This window comes from Spermophilus citellus, assembly GCF_964194105.1.
Source record: "Spermophilus citellus genome assembly, chromosome: 10".
NCBI lineage: Eukaryota > Metazoa > Chordata > Mammalia > Rodentia > Sciuridae > Spermophilus > Spermophilus citellus.
The window spans coordinates 34,231,822-34,247,861 of NC_138197.1; the positions used below are offsets into that span (position 1 = coordinate 34,231,822).

The 16,040-nt window shown below is 38.9% G+C and overlaps 1 protein-coding gene across 1 annotated transcript; it reads left to right on the plus strand.

Moving 5' to 3' along the window:
* Positions 1–265: 265 nt before the first annotated feature.
* On the plus strand, positions 266–8,299 carry GDF3 (growth differentiation factor 3; the record flags this gene model as incomplete). Its single annotated transcript, XM_081311588.1, has 2 exons — positions 266–533; positions 7,470–8,299. 2 exons carry the CDS (start codon positions 266–268, stop codon positions 8,297–8,299), a joined length of 1,098 nt encoding a protein of 365 aa, XP_081167714.1.
* Positions 8,300–16,040: the final 7,741 nt, after the last annotated feature.

A 16,040-nucleotide genomic window follows, 5' to 3' on the forward strand; every position in this document is an offset into this window, starting at 1 on the left:
GTCTACCATGACAAATCTCAGGTTGTACAGTTTATGTCCACGCATCAGTAATTTTTTGTTTCTTTTTGGGAGAGCAGATTGAGAGAAGAGGAAAAAAAAATGTATCTTCACATCCAATTGCCTTTGAGAACCTGGGAAGAAAGCAATTCGCACTTGATTATCTTCCATTAGGTAAGTTAGCAGCCTTTGAATCGCTGGCTGTGCAGTCTGGAGCTGCAGCTGTTCCCAGCGTGCAGCCAGCTTGCTTTGTCCCACCTCCGAGGCCATGCTTCCTTCCCTGCCATTTTTACCTGTTGGCTTCCTGTTAATTGTAGCTATGGGACATACATTTCAATTTCAAGAATCCGACTTTCTGCAGTTTCTGGGCTTAGACAAGGTGCCTTCACCCCGCAAGTTCCAATCCGTGCCTTTTATCTTGAAGAAAATTTTCCAAGATCGAGAGACAGCAACAACCACTGGGGTCTCCCAAGATTTATGCTACATGAAGGAGCTGGGTGTCCGTGGGAATGTGCTTCGTCTTCTCCCTGACAAAGGTAAAGAAATGGGAGAGTTTCCAGGGGGAAATCAGGAAGTGGGTGGTATGAAGAGGAGAAAGGAAAAGGGTAAATTACAATTGCTGATGGCTTATGGAAGGCCCTGTGCTACTATTTTGCATATTTTCTCATTTAATCCCAGCAACAATCCTCAGGGGAAGGCAAGTAAGTATTATCAACTTTTTTTTTTAATATATATTTTTTATTTGTTGATAAATCTTTTATTTTATTTATTTATACGTGGTGCTAAGAATCGAACACATCCCAGGCAGGTGCTCTACCGCTGAGCCAAAGCCCAGCCCCAAATGGTATTCTTTTTGTGTGTGTGTGGTGCTGAGGATTGAACCCAAGGCTTGGTACTTGTGAGGCAAGCACTCTGCCAACTGAGCTAGATCCCCAGCCCTCAAACTTTTTAACTAAGGAAATTAAAGCTCAGACAGTAGGTAACTTGTGAGGTACCTATTCAAGAAGACAGCTAGCACGTGAACAAATGATTCAAAGTAGTTTTTTTTTTTTAATTTTTGTTTGTTTAGGTGGTCCCAGAGATAAAACCCAGGGCTAAGCAAGCACTCCACCACGGAGTTTGTACACCCGCGGCCCCTCAAAAGAAGTGGGTTTTTTTTTTAATTTCCTTTTTTTTTTCTTCTTTTTCTTTTTTTCCTTCTTATTTTGATACTGGGGATTGAACCTAGCAGCATTTCACCACTGAACTACATCTTTAGCCCTTTTATTTTTTACTTTTGAGACAGGGTCTCGCTAAATTGCTGGGGATCTCCCAACGTTGCTGAGACTGGACTTAAATTTGTGATCATCCTGCCTTAATTAGTTTACTGAAGTGCTGGGATTATAGGCATGCACCACTTTGTTGGCTTAAGGTAGTTTTTTTATGAATCAACTGCTTTGTGCTTCAGTATAGAGAAAGGATAATGGTGTAATTAAAGCTGTCACCTATATATTTTTTTTTTTTTTGAGACAGGGCCTCACCTAGCTGCTGAGTACCTCACTAAATTGCTGAGGCAGGTCACCAACACCTACCCCAGCCAAGTTGTTGAACTTTCTGGAATGCACAACACCACTGGCTTCAGTCTCTCATTCTTGAGCCAAACAATATACACACATCCCGGTCTTTCATATGCTAAGCAGGAGACAAAAAATGTTGAGCTCAGTTTGTTCATAAACTTCTCTTCTACTTACACCTCCATTATTGTTGGAGGGGGGAAGTTTTCCTTGATTTGTGAATATAGAGCAATAATGTATGCCATTATCATATCCTTTATATAAGGATCCATTCAATTGCTTCCCAATGGGACCACCCACCAAGTTACCCAGGCCATCTATTAAAGGTAGATTCTTTCAGGTCCATTCCTGTCCCTCACTACCTAATTCATATTCAAAGTCCAAGATAAGGGTTGAAAATCTGCATGTCTATGTGTCCTCTCTGGTGGTTCAAATGCAGAATTGAGTGCTTGGTTAGTTTTACTGCAACCTGAGAGAATATTTGAATATTTATTTGCCTGGGAAAGTATTTATTGGATACCTGCTGTGAGCCAGGAACTGTGTATGAATTTGTGAATATAGCAATTAACAATAAAGTCTGCCCTTTTAAAGAATTTATAGAAGACAAAGAAATGACTTCTATGTGTGGTGCTAGGTACAGTATAATGTGAGAGGCTTCACCTCAGGGGTGGAGGGTTAGAGAAAATTCCTAGAGGAGGATTTAGAGGTAGGAGGAGTGTGAAGAACCCATTGAAAGGTTTTCTGTGGAGAGAGTAGAGAACAGAGGTGAGAATATGGTTTGGAGAATATTACCCATCCTTCCCATGGAAATAACTGTGATAATGGGATGATTCTATTTCTATCAAATGATAAATGAAAACGACATACTCTCACGCTCAGTGGTAAAGTGCTTGCCTAGCATTTAGGAGGTTCTGGGTTTAATTCCCAATACTGAAAAAGACATACTCTAATAATTGTCCCTCTCTATTTCTTCTGCTAGAGAAAACCACCATTAATAGTTATTATATATTCTTTCAGATTTTTCCTCTTTGCTAATATAATAGAGATTATAAACTTTATATATAAAATACACACACACACACACACACACACACACACACACACACACCATAGGGTGCTCCTACCACTGAGCTACATCTCTAGCCCTTTTAAAAATTGTTTACTTTGAGATAAAGTCTCACTAATTGTCCAGGCTGTCCTCAAATTCAAAATCTTCCTGCCCAGCTACTATTTTTGTTTAAATGGCGTTATACTATACATTCATTCAGTATAATGAACACCTATTATATGTGAGAAGAAGTGGATAACTTACTTACATTTTAAGAGTTACATGAGCTGGACATGGTAGCACACACCTGTAATCCCTGCCACTCCAGAGGCTGAGACAGCACAATCGCAAGTTCAAAGCCAGCCTCAACAATTTAACAAGGCCCTAAACAATTTAGGGAGAATCTGCCTCAAAACAAAGATAGAAAGGTGTGGGGATGTAGTCAGTGGCCAAGCACCTCTGGATTCATTCTCTGGTATTAAAAAAAAATTACATGATATTTCATTGTATAAATACACTATAATATATGTAACTGATGTCCTTTGATAGCCATACACTTTTTTTGTGCCTATGTACTTTTTCTTTCTCTCTTTCTTTTCTTTTTTGTATGCACTTTTTCTGCTGTTAACTCAAGAGAAATTCTTAGAAGTAGGCACATTTAAACTCTTGATACATAGCAAGTGTTCTCCAAAATTCTTACCCTGCTGTGAGTGTATGAGAATTGTTACTTCCCACAATTTAATAGAAATCTTTTTAAAAACAGAAGCTTATTGGGTTGGGGTGTAGCTCAGTGGTAGAGGTTGCCTTGCATACATGAACTTTGGATTCTATCCCCAGCACCACAAAAAGAAAGAAAGAAAGAAAGAAAGAAAGAAAGAAAGAAAGAAAGAAAGAAAGAAAGAAAGAAAGAAAGAAAGAAAGAGAAACCAAGATAATAGAAACTTACTGAAGTCTGACTGATATGTATTCAGAAAAATGCATAAATCATAGAGAATAGCTCAATGAATTTTCAAGGAACAAACAGTACCCATATCAAGAAATAAAACATTACTAGCACCCTAGACGATCCTTCATGCTCTTTTCTGATTCATTATTCTTAGTATTGTAGCATCTAACCATCTAACAGTACATGGTAGTTTTTTTTTGTTTGTTTGTTTGTTTGTTTTTTGTACCAGAGATTGAACTCAGGGGCACTCAACAACTGAATCACACCCTCAGCCCTATTTTGTTTAGGGACAGAGTCTCACTGAGTTGCTTAGCAGCTTGCTTTTGCTGATTCTGGCTTTGAACTCGAAATCCTCCTGCCTCAGCCTCCCTAGGCACGGGGATTACAGGTGTGTGTGCCACTGCACCTGGCTACATGATAGTTTTGACAGCTTTTGAACTTGATATAAATGGAAATATAGAATGCATTATTCTTTAATATGTGACAACTTACCCATCCATGTTACACCAGATGGACATCTCCTTAACGTGTGTGTGTGTGTGTGTGTGTGTGTGTGTGTGTGTGTGTGGTGTGCTGGGGATTAAACCCTGGGAGTGTGCATGCAAGGCAAACCACAGACTATACCCCAGGCCCATTAATGGTCTTTTGAACATTTTCATTTCATATTGTCAAAAAATCTGTCCATCTTTTCCTTTTTTACTTTTGGGTTTTCTTTCATGCTTCAGAAATGTGATTTAGTGGCTGGTTGTGTTGGTACACTCATGTAATCCTAGCAGCTCAGGAGCTGAGGCAGGAGGATAGTGAGTTCAAAGCCAGCCTCAACAATTTAGCCAGGCCCTAAGCAACTCAGCAAGATCCTTACTCAAAATAAAAAGGCTAAGGATATAGCTCAGTAGATAAGCACACCTGGGTTCAATCCCATGTACCAAGAAAAAGGGAGACTGGATAATTTTTAAAATGTATTTTATTATTTATTATTATTATTATTAGGTACCAGGGATTGAACCCAGGGATGCTTAACCACTGAGTCACATTCCCAGCCCTTTTTTTTGAGACAGGTTCTCCTTAAGTTGGTTAGGGCCTCACTGATTTGCTAAGGCTAGCTTTGCATACTTGTTGTCCTCCTGCCTCAGCTCCCCAAACTGGGGCAATTTTCTTTCTTTCTTTCTTTCTTTTTTTTTTTTTTTTTTTTTGCTCTTCATGTTACTTTTTTATTTTTTTCAAGCTTAGACATTTCACTATTGACTTCCTATCAAAAGAATGAGGATTTAGATATCATTTCTCTTCCACCCTTACCAAATATTCATAAACATCTTAGCTGTTCACCCTCCTTATTTAGAAAAACTGGGTAATTTTAAATGCTTTTTATGTTTGTTGCTTATTTTGTTTTATTATTTTATCCTGCTCCCCCCGACCTCTACTGGGGATTGAACACTGGGGTGCTCTACTATGGAGCTACATTTGCAGCCCTTTTTATTTTTTATTTTGAGATAGGGTCTCACTTAGTTGCCAAAACTGGCCTGGAATTTCCAATCCTTCTGCTTCAGCTTCCCCAGTATCTGGGATTACTTGGCCACCATGCCCAAGTTTTATCTTGCTTTGTCTCTCTTTCTCTCATTCAATATCTGTTTTCTGTCTCTCTTTTTTTCTAATTATTATTATTATTATTATTATTATTTTAGGGCTGGGACTATAGCCCAGTGGTAGGGTGCTTGTGCAAAGCCCTGGGTTTGATCCCCAGCACTGCAAAATTGTGTGTGTGTGTGTGTGTGTGTGTGTGTGTGTTTCTTTAAGTTGACACATAGTAATTATACATATTTATGGAGTAGTGTGACATCTCAATACATGTATATAATGTATAATATCAGATCAGGGTAACTGGCATATTCATACCCTCAGACATACATAATTTCTCTGCATTGGGAACATTCAACATCCTCTCTTTTAGCTATTTAAAAATATTCAACTGTTGGCCAGGCATGGTGGCACATGCCTATAACCCCAGTGGCTCAGGAGCCTGAGGCAGGAGCATCGCAAGTTTAAAGCCAGCCTCAGCAATAGCGAGGCACTAAGCAACTCAATGAGACCATGTCTCTAAATTAAATACAAAATAGGGCTGGGGATGTGGCTCAGTGATTGAGTGCCCCTGAGTTCAATTCCCAGTACCAAATAAATAAATATATAAATGTAAATAAATGCCTGTTTTTTTTTTGTTGTTGTTGTTGTTGTTGTTGTTTGTTTGTTTCTTTTCTTCCTTTTCTTTTCTTTTTTTTTTTTTTTTGTTACCAGGGATTGAACCCAGGGTGCTTAACCACTGAGCCATATCCCCATCCCTTTTTATTTTTTGAAACAGGGTCTTGCTAAGGTGTTTAGTATCTTGCTAAGTTGCTGGGGCTGGCCTTGACCTTGGGATCCTCCTGCCTAGGCATCTGGAGTCACTGGGATTACAGGGGTATGTCACTGCACCCACTCACTTATTGTTTTTATTGATGATAGTATCATAGATCATAGAAAGGTTTGATTCCTTTCCATACCCATTGTTAGGGCCACAGTGACATTTCTACAATAAAAAGTTAACAAGAAAGGTGTAACAGATTTATTTAGTTTTGTGTGACATTGAAGCATTCAAAAATGAAGACCCAAAGACCCATGGAAAACTGTCTACTGAGAGCATAGCTCACTGACCAGACCACTTGCCCTAGCGTGCTCAAGGCCCTGGGTTCCACCTTCAAACACTGAAACAAACAAAACCAAAGCAAAGACCCATGGAAAACCATTGTATGCTTAGTTTTGATAAATAGTGGAAAGCCATGCAGAAATGTGATTGGACAACACATTTTGACCGAATGGTCCTGGGGTGAGCTTTGAAATCCAGCGAGTCCTGTCTCTTCAGATCCTTGGATTCTGTGCAGCTCTTCTCTTGGGTGAAGGGCAGGACCCCTGGGGAATGAGGGTTTACAAAGGACAAGGAAGAGAGAGGCTCTTCTAGGTTTTATGGCTTACTTTGAGGGAGAGGAATTTAAGCTTCTATGCTCCACCCAGTTGCTTAGGGGGAGAAAGTGGTGTTTGACTCAGGAGAACAGAAGGCAGAGAGACCTTGCTTCTGAGGCCTTTTCAGTCACCTTCAATTTAGAGTACTCAGCACACCAAAATGTCATGTTCTGAGCCCCAACAACCCTGGTAATATTATTGGGACTTACTGCCTATATTCATAATGGAATGAAATGCTAAATTCCATTTAAAATTTAATGAAAACAAAGATAAAATTATTTTTTTCCAATCCATTTGTGGGCTCCTAATTTCCTCCCAGGAACCCTTGGGAGATACAAAGAATGAAATCCCAGCCACTTGGGAGGCTGAGGCATGAGGATCATGATTTCAAAGCCAGCCTCAGCAATTTAACGAGGCCCTAAACAACTTAGCAAGACCCTGTCTCAAAATAAAATATAAAAAAAGGCTGGGACTGGGGATGTGGCTCAAGCGGTAATGCGCTTGCCTGGCATGTGTGGACCGCTGGGTTCGATCCTCAGCACCACATAAAAATAAAATAAAGATGTTGTGTCCACCGAAAACTGAAAACTAAATATTAAAAAATTCTCTCTTCTCTGTCTCTGTCTCTGTCTGTCTCTCTCTCTCTTAAAAAAAAAAAAAGGCTGGGGTTGTGGCTCAGAAGTTAAGTCCCTGGGTTTAATCCCCAGGACTGCCCCCCTACACACACAAAAAAAGCAAAAAACAAACAAGAAAATATAAGAATGAGGAGTAGTGGGAGTGGGGACAAATCCTCCCAAATGGTAGGGCTTGAAAAGAACTCACAGTTCCTTGCACTTAAACGGTATATATGGACAGTGTGACATTTATAGCATTTTGGAGGATATGAGGTTAGAAAATACTGTGGTGACTTTCACATGTCGCTTTTCCCATCTAGGTTTCTTTATTTACTCAAACAAACTCTCCCAGGATGACTCTTGCCTACAGAAGCTCCTCTACTTTAACCTGTCTGCCATCAAAGAAAAGGAGCAGTTAACAATGGCTCAGCTGGGCCTGGACTTGGGGCCTAATTCTTACTACAACCTGGAACCAGAACTGGAGTTGGCTCTGTGGGTCATTCAAGAGCCTCAGGTGTGGGGGCAATCTATCCCCAAGCCAGGTAAAATGTTTGCCCTGCAGTCTGTACCGTGGCCTCAAGGTGCCCTTCACTTCAATCTACTGGATGTGGTTAAGGATTGGAATAGCAAACCCCAGAAGAACCTTGGCTTATTCTTGGAGATTGTGGTCAGAGGAGACACAGAATTTGCAGTGAACTTCCAGATGGAGGCCACTTGTGCCAGACTGAGACCTTCCTTTCGTGCTTCCCTGGTGGTGGTCACCCTCAATCCTGAGCAGTGCCACTCTGCTTCCCGAAAAAGGAGGGCAGCCATTCCTGTCCCTAAGGCTTCTCACAAGAATCTCTGCCGACCTCACCAGCTCTTCATCAACTTCCAGGACCTAGGTTGGCACAAATGGATCATTGCCCCCAAAGGGTTCATGGCAAATTACTGCCATGGAGATTGTCCCCTCGCTCTGACCACCTATTTAAATAGTTCCAATTATGCTTTCATGCAAGCACTGATGCATGCAGTTGACCCAGAGATCCCCCAGGCTGTCTGCATCCCCACCAAGCTATCTCCCATTTCCATGCTCTACCAAGACAATAATGACAATGTCATTCTTCGACATTATGAAGACATGGTAGTTGATGAATGTGGGTGTGGATAGGATTACAGAAGTAGGAATAGAAGGAGTATTCTTAGGGTAAATTTTCTAATAAAATTACCTATCTAGATTATGACCTTCTGGATCTGAAATGTCAATCAATTGTAATTAATGATGCATAGAATTACACACACATGTAATAGAGTCTTAATGATCTTAGTCAATTTCTGCTCTACTCTAATCATTATGCATGTGACAGTATATTAGACTCTGGATAGAAGGAAATGAATTTACTGATGGCTTTTTATACAGGCAGGGATTATTCTGTGTTACTCAAGAAATGTTATTTCATTGTTGCTTGAAATATGCACCGTTATTTACGTTTTCTAGATTTTAGAGAAGCCACAACAAATTTTCTCAAGGACATAAGCCTTAAACACTGTATTCCATAAATATGTACCATTATTTTAAGTCAATAAAAATTTTTAAATTACTTTGACAAAATATGATGTAGAAAATTCTGATATCTACATTTCCTCTGCTTTTCCTTCCTTCTATGCTTCAGATAGAATCCTGGGCCTTACACATGCCAGGCAAGTGCTCTACCACTGAGTTACATGCCCAGTTCTTTTTATTTATTTAATTTTGAAACAGAGTCTTGCTAAATTGCTGAGGTTGGCCTTGAACTTGTGATTCTCTTGCCTCAGCCTTCTGAGTAGCTGGGACTATAGGCATACACCCTGCACCTGACTGAGGGTTTAAATTTTTTCATATTCTTACCAATGTTCATTATTGTCAATTTGTGTGTGTGTGTGTGTGTGTGTGTGTGTGTGTGTGGTGCTGGAATTGAAATCAGGACCTTGCAAATGCTAGGCAATTACTCTACAAGTGAGCTACGCTCTCTGCTCTTATTTTTTTTTGGGGGGGGATGGGAGTGTGTGGATAATGGGGATTGACACAGGGACACTTTATTACTGAGCCACATCCCCAGCCCTTTTAATTTTTTTTTTGAGATAAGGTCTTGCTAAGTTGCTTAGGGCTTTGCCAAGTTGCTGAGGCTGGCCTTGAATTTGTAATCCTCCTGTCTTAGCCCTGCAAATTGCTGAGATTACAGGCATGTGACACCATGACCAGTGATTTTTTTTGGACATGGGGAGTTTATGTGTGTATGGTGCTGAGGATTGAACACAGTGCCTTATAAATTTTTTTTTTTTTTTTTTTTTTTATACTGGGGATTGAACTCAGGGCATTCAACCACTGAGCCACATCTCCAGCCCTATTTTGTATTTTATTTAGAGACAAGGTCTTACTTAGTTGTTTAGTGCCTTGCCATTGCTGAGGCTGGCTTTGAACTCAGGATCCTCCTGCCTCAGCTTCCTGAGCCACTGAGATTACGGGCGTGCAACACTGCGCCTGGCTCTTAGTGATTTTTTTTTTTTAATATTTAGTTTAAGTTGTATTTGAACACAATACCTTTATTCTATTTATTTTTATGTGGTGCTGGGGATTGAATCCAGGGCCTCACACATGCTAGGCGAGTCCTCTACCGCTGAGCCACAACCCCAGCCCCTAGTTATTTTTTAATAGATCTTATATATGACCCTATAACTCAGATCACACTGTATAAATGATTTTGTTTCTTTTCTGACAATTATATCAGATTTTTTTCTAATTGTCAACATCTAATCTACATAATTTAAGCATGTGCTATATATAATTATTTAGGCATACCACAATTTACTTAAGAACATTATTATTAGGTATTATGTCATTCTAGATATGGAATCACTAAGTCAAAGGCATAAATTAACTTGTAACAATTAACATAATAATAAATGATAAATAAATAATAAAACAAAACTGTACATAGTTGGGGGGAAAAGCAAAATTCAGAGAGATTTCAAATGTAAATCTAGACATGGTAAAATGCTTTGGCTCATATCAGGAAGCATGAATTCACTCATTTTACCTACTGGAACAACTAAAATGGAAAAAGTAATGAATCAATTGTTTACATAAATGTGTGTGTGTGTGTTTGTTTTTTTTATTTATTTTTTAGTACTGAAGATTAAACCCAGAGCCTCATGTAGGCACTCTATCATTGAGCTGTACCCCCAGCCCCAGCCAGTTTCTGAAATTACAAGTATATGCCAAAACCTCAGCTGATTCCTGAGGATGCATTAGTAAATTTACTTCAACTCAATTATTACTATGAGATTTACTTAGTCTAATAAATAGGTTTTGATTTAGGGATTGATGTGTTTAATACCTTTGCATTAGCTGGGCATGGTGGTACACTCCTCTAATCCCAGCTACTCAGGAAGCTGAGGCAGGAGGATTGTTAACTTCGAGGCCAGCCTGGGCAATTTAGCAATATCCTCTCTCAAAGTAAAAAGGGTTGTGGATGTAGCTCAGTGGTAAAGTGCATACTTAGCATGTACAAGTCCCTGGGTTTTATCTAAAGTACTACAAAAGAAACAAGACAAAATATTAAAAGGATAGTGGCTTTTCCCTTCTTGCAGTAATTCTGTGGTTGGCGATTTGTTCTTCTGAATTAATTAAATCATCTCCTGAGACCTTCTTGCAGTTATTCAGAAGAATATATACATAACCAGCTTCATGACTTTGGTACCTATATTATGCTGTTTCTGTCTCTTTCTGTGTTTGCGTGTGTATATTACAGGGATTGAACCCAGTGGTATGCTATCATTGAGCTACATCCTAGCCTTTTAAAACAAAATTTTGGGGGGGTACTGGGGATTGAACTCAGGAGCACTTGGCCATTGAGCCCATCCCCAGTCCTATTCTGAGCTGCTTAGAGCCTCGCTATTGCTAAAGCTGGCTTTGAATTTGCGATTCTCCTGTCTCAGCTTCCTGAACCACTGGTAAAATTTTATTTAGTGACAGGGTCTAGATAAGTTGCCCAGGCTGACCTCAAACTCTCAACTGTTTCATCCTCCTGAGTAGCCAGGCTATAGGAGACTTAATGTCTTAAATGTCTGTCAGGACAGTCTACTAACTGGCAGAATATGTGTCCTGTAGGTCAAATTATATACTGTGCTTTGGTTGGGGCAAGTAGAACTACTTATTCCAAAATATAAATATTTCTTTTTGTTTATTTCTGTGCTGGGGATTGAACCCAGGGGTGCTTAACCCCTGGGCCACATCCTGACTTTTTAATTTTTTATTTTGAGACAGAGTCTTGGTAAGTTGCTTAGGGCTTCACTAAATTGCTGACGCTGACTTTTTTTTTTTTTTGTGGAATCTCAGATAATTTATTAAAAGCCAGTTCAAATAAATGATCATAAAGTAATAAACTTTTTCATGCCCTAAAAATCTTATGAATTTGAACACAAAATGCCTATTAATTTCTTCTAAAAGAGTTCACACAATTATTAAATAACTTTTTTTTTATTAGTTGTTCACAACATTACAAAGCTCCTGATGCTGACTTTGAACTTGCAATCCTCCTGCCTCAGCCTCCCAAGTGCAGGCATATGACACTGTGCCCAACTCATCTCAATGGCAGGCTTTTCTACTAATACACAAATCAGTTTAGTTTGAAATACTACCATCAATTTAATTCATTTCTATTCAGTTTGATGTTTATTGAATGCTTTTGTAGGGGAAAAGAGAATTTTTCCCCCACTTGGTCCTAGGATTGAACCCAGAGGTGCTTAATCACTGAGCCACATCTCCAGCCTTTTTTTTTTTTTTTTTTGAAATAGGGTCTTATTAAGTTGCTTAGGGCTTTTTTAAGTTGGTGAGCTAGCTTTGAACTTGTGATCCTCCTGCCTTAGCCTTCTGAGTTGCTGGGATTACAGGTGTGTGTCACCATGCCTTGTGGGAAGAGATTTTTAAGATATTTCTTTGCTGACCCATTGCTAGGTTCATGGCTGGGGCACTTATAACCAGAGACAGATTAACAAGAGAAAAGCATACAAATTTATTTAACTTAAGTGGTATAATTTGTATTTTGAGACCCATGTGTTAAAGGCTTGGTTCCAACAATATTAAATAAATGAATCGATAATGTAGAAGGGAGAATATGATAACTACCACAGGCATAAACCAAATGCAAATGAGAAATGAAAACAAAGAATTAATCCATCTTATATATGGGGCGAACTGGGGATTGAACCCAGGAACATTTTACTACTGAGATATTATTTAAAATTTTTATTTTGAGCCCTTTATTTTATTTTGATACAGGATCTCGCTAAGTTGCTGAAGGTCTCATTAAGTTCAAGACTGTCGGGGCTGGGGATGTGGCTCAAGAGGTAGCGCGCTCGCCTCCCATGCGTGCGGCCCGGGTTCATCCTCAGCACCACATACCAACAAAGATGTGTTGTGTCCGCCGAGAACTAAAAAATAAATATTAAAAATTCTCTCTCTTTTCAAAATATAATAAAACATTTTTTTAAAAGTGAAAAAAAAATTCTCTCTCACTCTCTCTCCTCTCTCACTCTCTCTTTAAAAAAAAAAAAAAAAAGTTAAAGACTGGCTTCAAACTTGTGATCCTACTGCCTCATCTTCCCAAGTAGCTGGTATACAAGCATGTGCCACTGTACTAGGCTAATCTATCTAAATAAAAGAAGTGCTGTTTTAATATTGTATTCAGTGATGGTAGGAATTTTGATAGAGAAAGATGGGGGTTCCCAGTTAAAGAATTTTAGGCTTGTGAAAAGGCAAAGGTAGAAAAGAAATAGATGGTAGAAATTGAAGACCTTAGGAGTTTTAGAGATTTATGTAGTGTGGGCTGACTCTGCTAATTGTATTGCTTTTCTGCCCTCTGCTGATCAAAACAGGGAAGAGCAAGCTGGATATGCTGGCCTGAGCCTGTAGGCCCAGGAATGCTAGAGTACAGGAATTTCAGGACAGTCTGGGCAGCACAGGGAGAATAACTCATCTCAAAAAACAAAATAGAGGGGGTGTAGCTTAGTTGTAGAGCACTTAACTAGCATGTCTGAAGCCTTGGGTTCTTTCCTCAGTACCACAAAGCAAAACATAAAACAAATAAGGTAGAACAAATCTATTAAAACGTAAGTGGTTCATTATATCTCAGGAATCCAAGGATCTATTGGTATTCTGAGGATCTGATAAAACATATTGACTGTTCATCAGGAAATAATGCATACGCTATTTTGCATATAATTTTTTAGTTGCTTCATGGAAAACTACCACTGAGTATGTATCCAGCTCATCTTATTTTTTAATTTTGGGAGAAGGTCCTGATAAATTACCCAGACTGGCCTTGAGCTCTTGCCTCAGCTTCCTAAGTAATTGAGATGATAAGCATGAGCCATTGTGCCCAATCTTTCATTCCTTTTTTTTAAATAGCATATTAATATTCCATTTTATGGGCATACTACCATATACTTATCCACTTATCCAATGATGGACATTTAGGCTCTTTCTAACTTTTGGGCTCTTATCAATGGTCATGTTATAAACATTCATGTACAGTGAATATGTTTTCAGTTTTCTTAGAATTGCCAGATAGTATGGGCACTTTTTTTAAAATTTATTTTTTATTCTAATTTGTTATATATGACAGCAGAATGCATTACAATTCACATTACACATATACAACACAATTTTCATATCTCTGTACAAAAAATAAAGTTACACCATTTGTGTCTTCATACATGTACTCAGGGTAATGATGTCCATCTGATTCCATAGTCTTTTCTAGCCCCATGCCCCTTCTCTTCTCCTTCCACCCCTTTTCCCTAACTAGAGTTCATTTAATCCTTCCATGTTCCACCCTCACAACCCATTATGAACAGCATCCTTAAATCAGAGAAAATATTTGGCATTTGTTCTTTGGGGGATTGGCTAACTTCACTTAGCATTATATTCTCTAACTCCATTCACTTAACCTGCAAATGCCGTGATTTTATTCTCTTTTAATGCTGAGTAATATTCCATTGTGTGTATATATACCACATTTTCTTTATTCATTCATCTACTGAAGGGCATCTAGGTTGGTTCCACAGTTTAGATATTGTAAATTGTGCTGCAGTAAACATTGATGTGGCTGTGTCCCTTTTTTAAAGTCCTTTGGGTATAGACCAAGGAGTGGGATAGCTGGGTCAAATGGTAATTTCATTCTGTATGGGTGCTTTTTTTGAAATTTTTAAAATTCATTTGTTCTAATCAGTTTCACATGACAGCAGAATGCTCTTCGATTTATTGTATACAAATAGAGCACAATTTTTCACTTCTCTGGTTGTATATGAAGTAGGGTAACACATTTGTGCAATCATACAGGTAGGTACCTAGAGTAATGATGTCCATCTCATTCCACCCTCTTTCCTATCACCATGCCTCATTCCCTCCCTGACCTTTTTCCCAATCCAGAGTTTCCCCACTCATCCCATGCCCCATACCCTGCCATTATAGATTAGCATCCACTTATCAGAGAAAACATTCAACCTTTGTTTTTTGGGGATTAGCTTACTTTGTTTGGCATGATATTCTCCAACTTCATCCATTTACCTGAAAATGCCATAATTTTATATATATATATATATATATATATATATATATATATATATATATATATATCTCACAGTTTATATATACCACAGTTGCTTTATCCATTCATCTATTGGAGGGCATCTAGGTTGGTTCCACAGTTTAGCTATTGTGAATTGTGCTGCTATTGATGTGGCTGTGTCACTGTAGCATGCTGTTTTTAAGTCCTCTGGGTATAGACCAAGGAGTGGGATAGCTGGGTCAAAAGGTGGTTCCATTCCAAGTTTTTTTTGTTGTTGTTGTTATTGGGGATTGAACTCAGGGGCACCCAACCACTGAGGCATATCCCCAGCCCTATTTTGTATTTTATTTAGAGACAGGGTCTCACTGAGTTGCTTAGCACCTTGCTTTTACTGAGACTGGCTTTAAACTTGAAATTCTCCTGCCTCAGCTGTCTGAACCATTAGGATTTCAGGTGTGCGCCACCACGTCCAGCTGTATGAGTCCTTTAACTTAACTTTTTGAAAAACAAACTTTTTTTTTCCCCAGCAGTTGAACCATTTTACAATTTTAACAGCAACATAAGGATTTCAATTTTTTTTTTTTTTTTTTTTGTACTAGGGATCAAACCCAGGAACATTCTAACTCTGAGCTACATCCTCAGCCCTTTTCATTTTATTTTGAGATGGGGTTTCACTGAGTTGCAATTCTGAATTTGCAATTCTCCTGAATCAACCTCCTGATGGAGTACTAGCATGCACCACAGTGCATAATTTAAGGTTTCAGTTTTTCAGTATCCTCAACTGTGCTGGTTATTGTCAGTTTGTGTGGTGCTGGGATTTAACCCATGACCTTGCAAATACTAAGCAAGCACTTACCTGTGAGCAACAACCCCAGACCCCCTTTTCTGCTTTTGGTAGTCACGATTGAATTTGAGCGCTTAATCACTGAGCCAAATCTCCAGCCCTTTTAAATTTTTATTTTGAGACAGAGTCTTGCTAAACTGCTTAGGACCTTGCTAAATTGCAGAAGCTGGCCTCAAACTTGCATTTGCTCCTCCCTCAGCTTCTAGAGCTGCTGGGATTACAGGTATGTGCCACCACGCCAGGCAATATAGTCCTATTGGACACAGTATCTCATGCCTGTAATCACAGAAACTCTGGAGGTTGATTCAGGAGAATGGCAATATCAAGACCAGTCTCTACAATTTAGTAAGGCCCTCAGCAATTTAAAGAGACCCTATCTAAAAAAAAAAAAAATACTGAGGATATATGTCAGTGGTAAATCACCATGGGTTCAATACCAAGGTACCAAGAAAACTGAA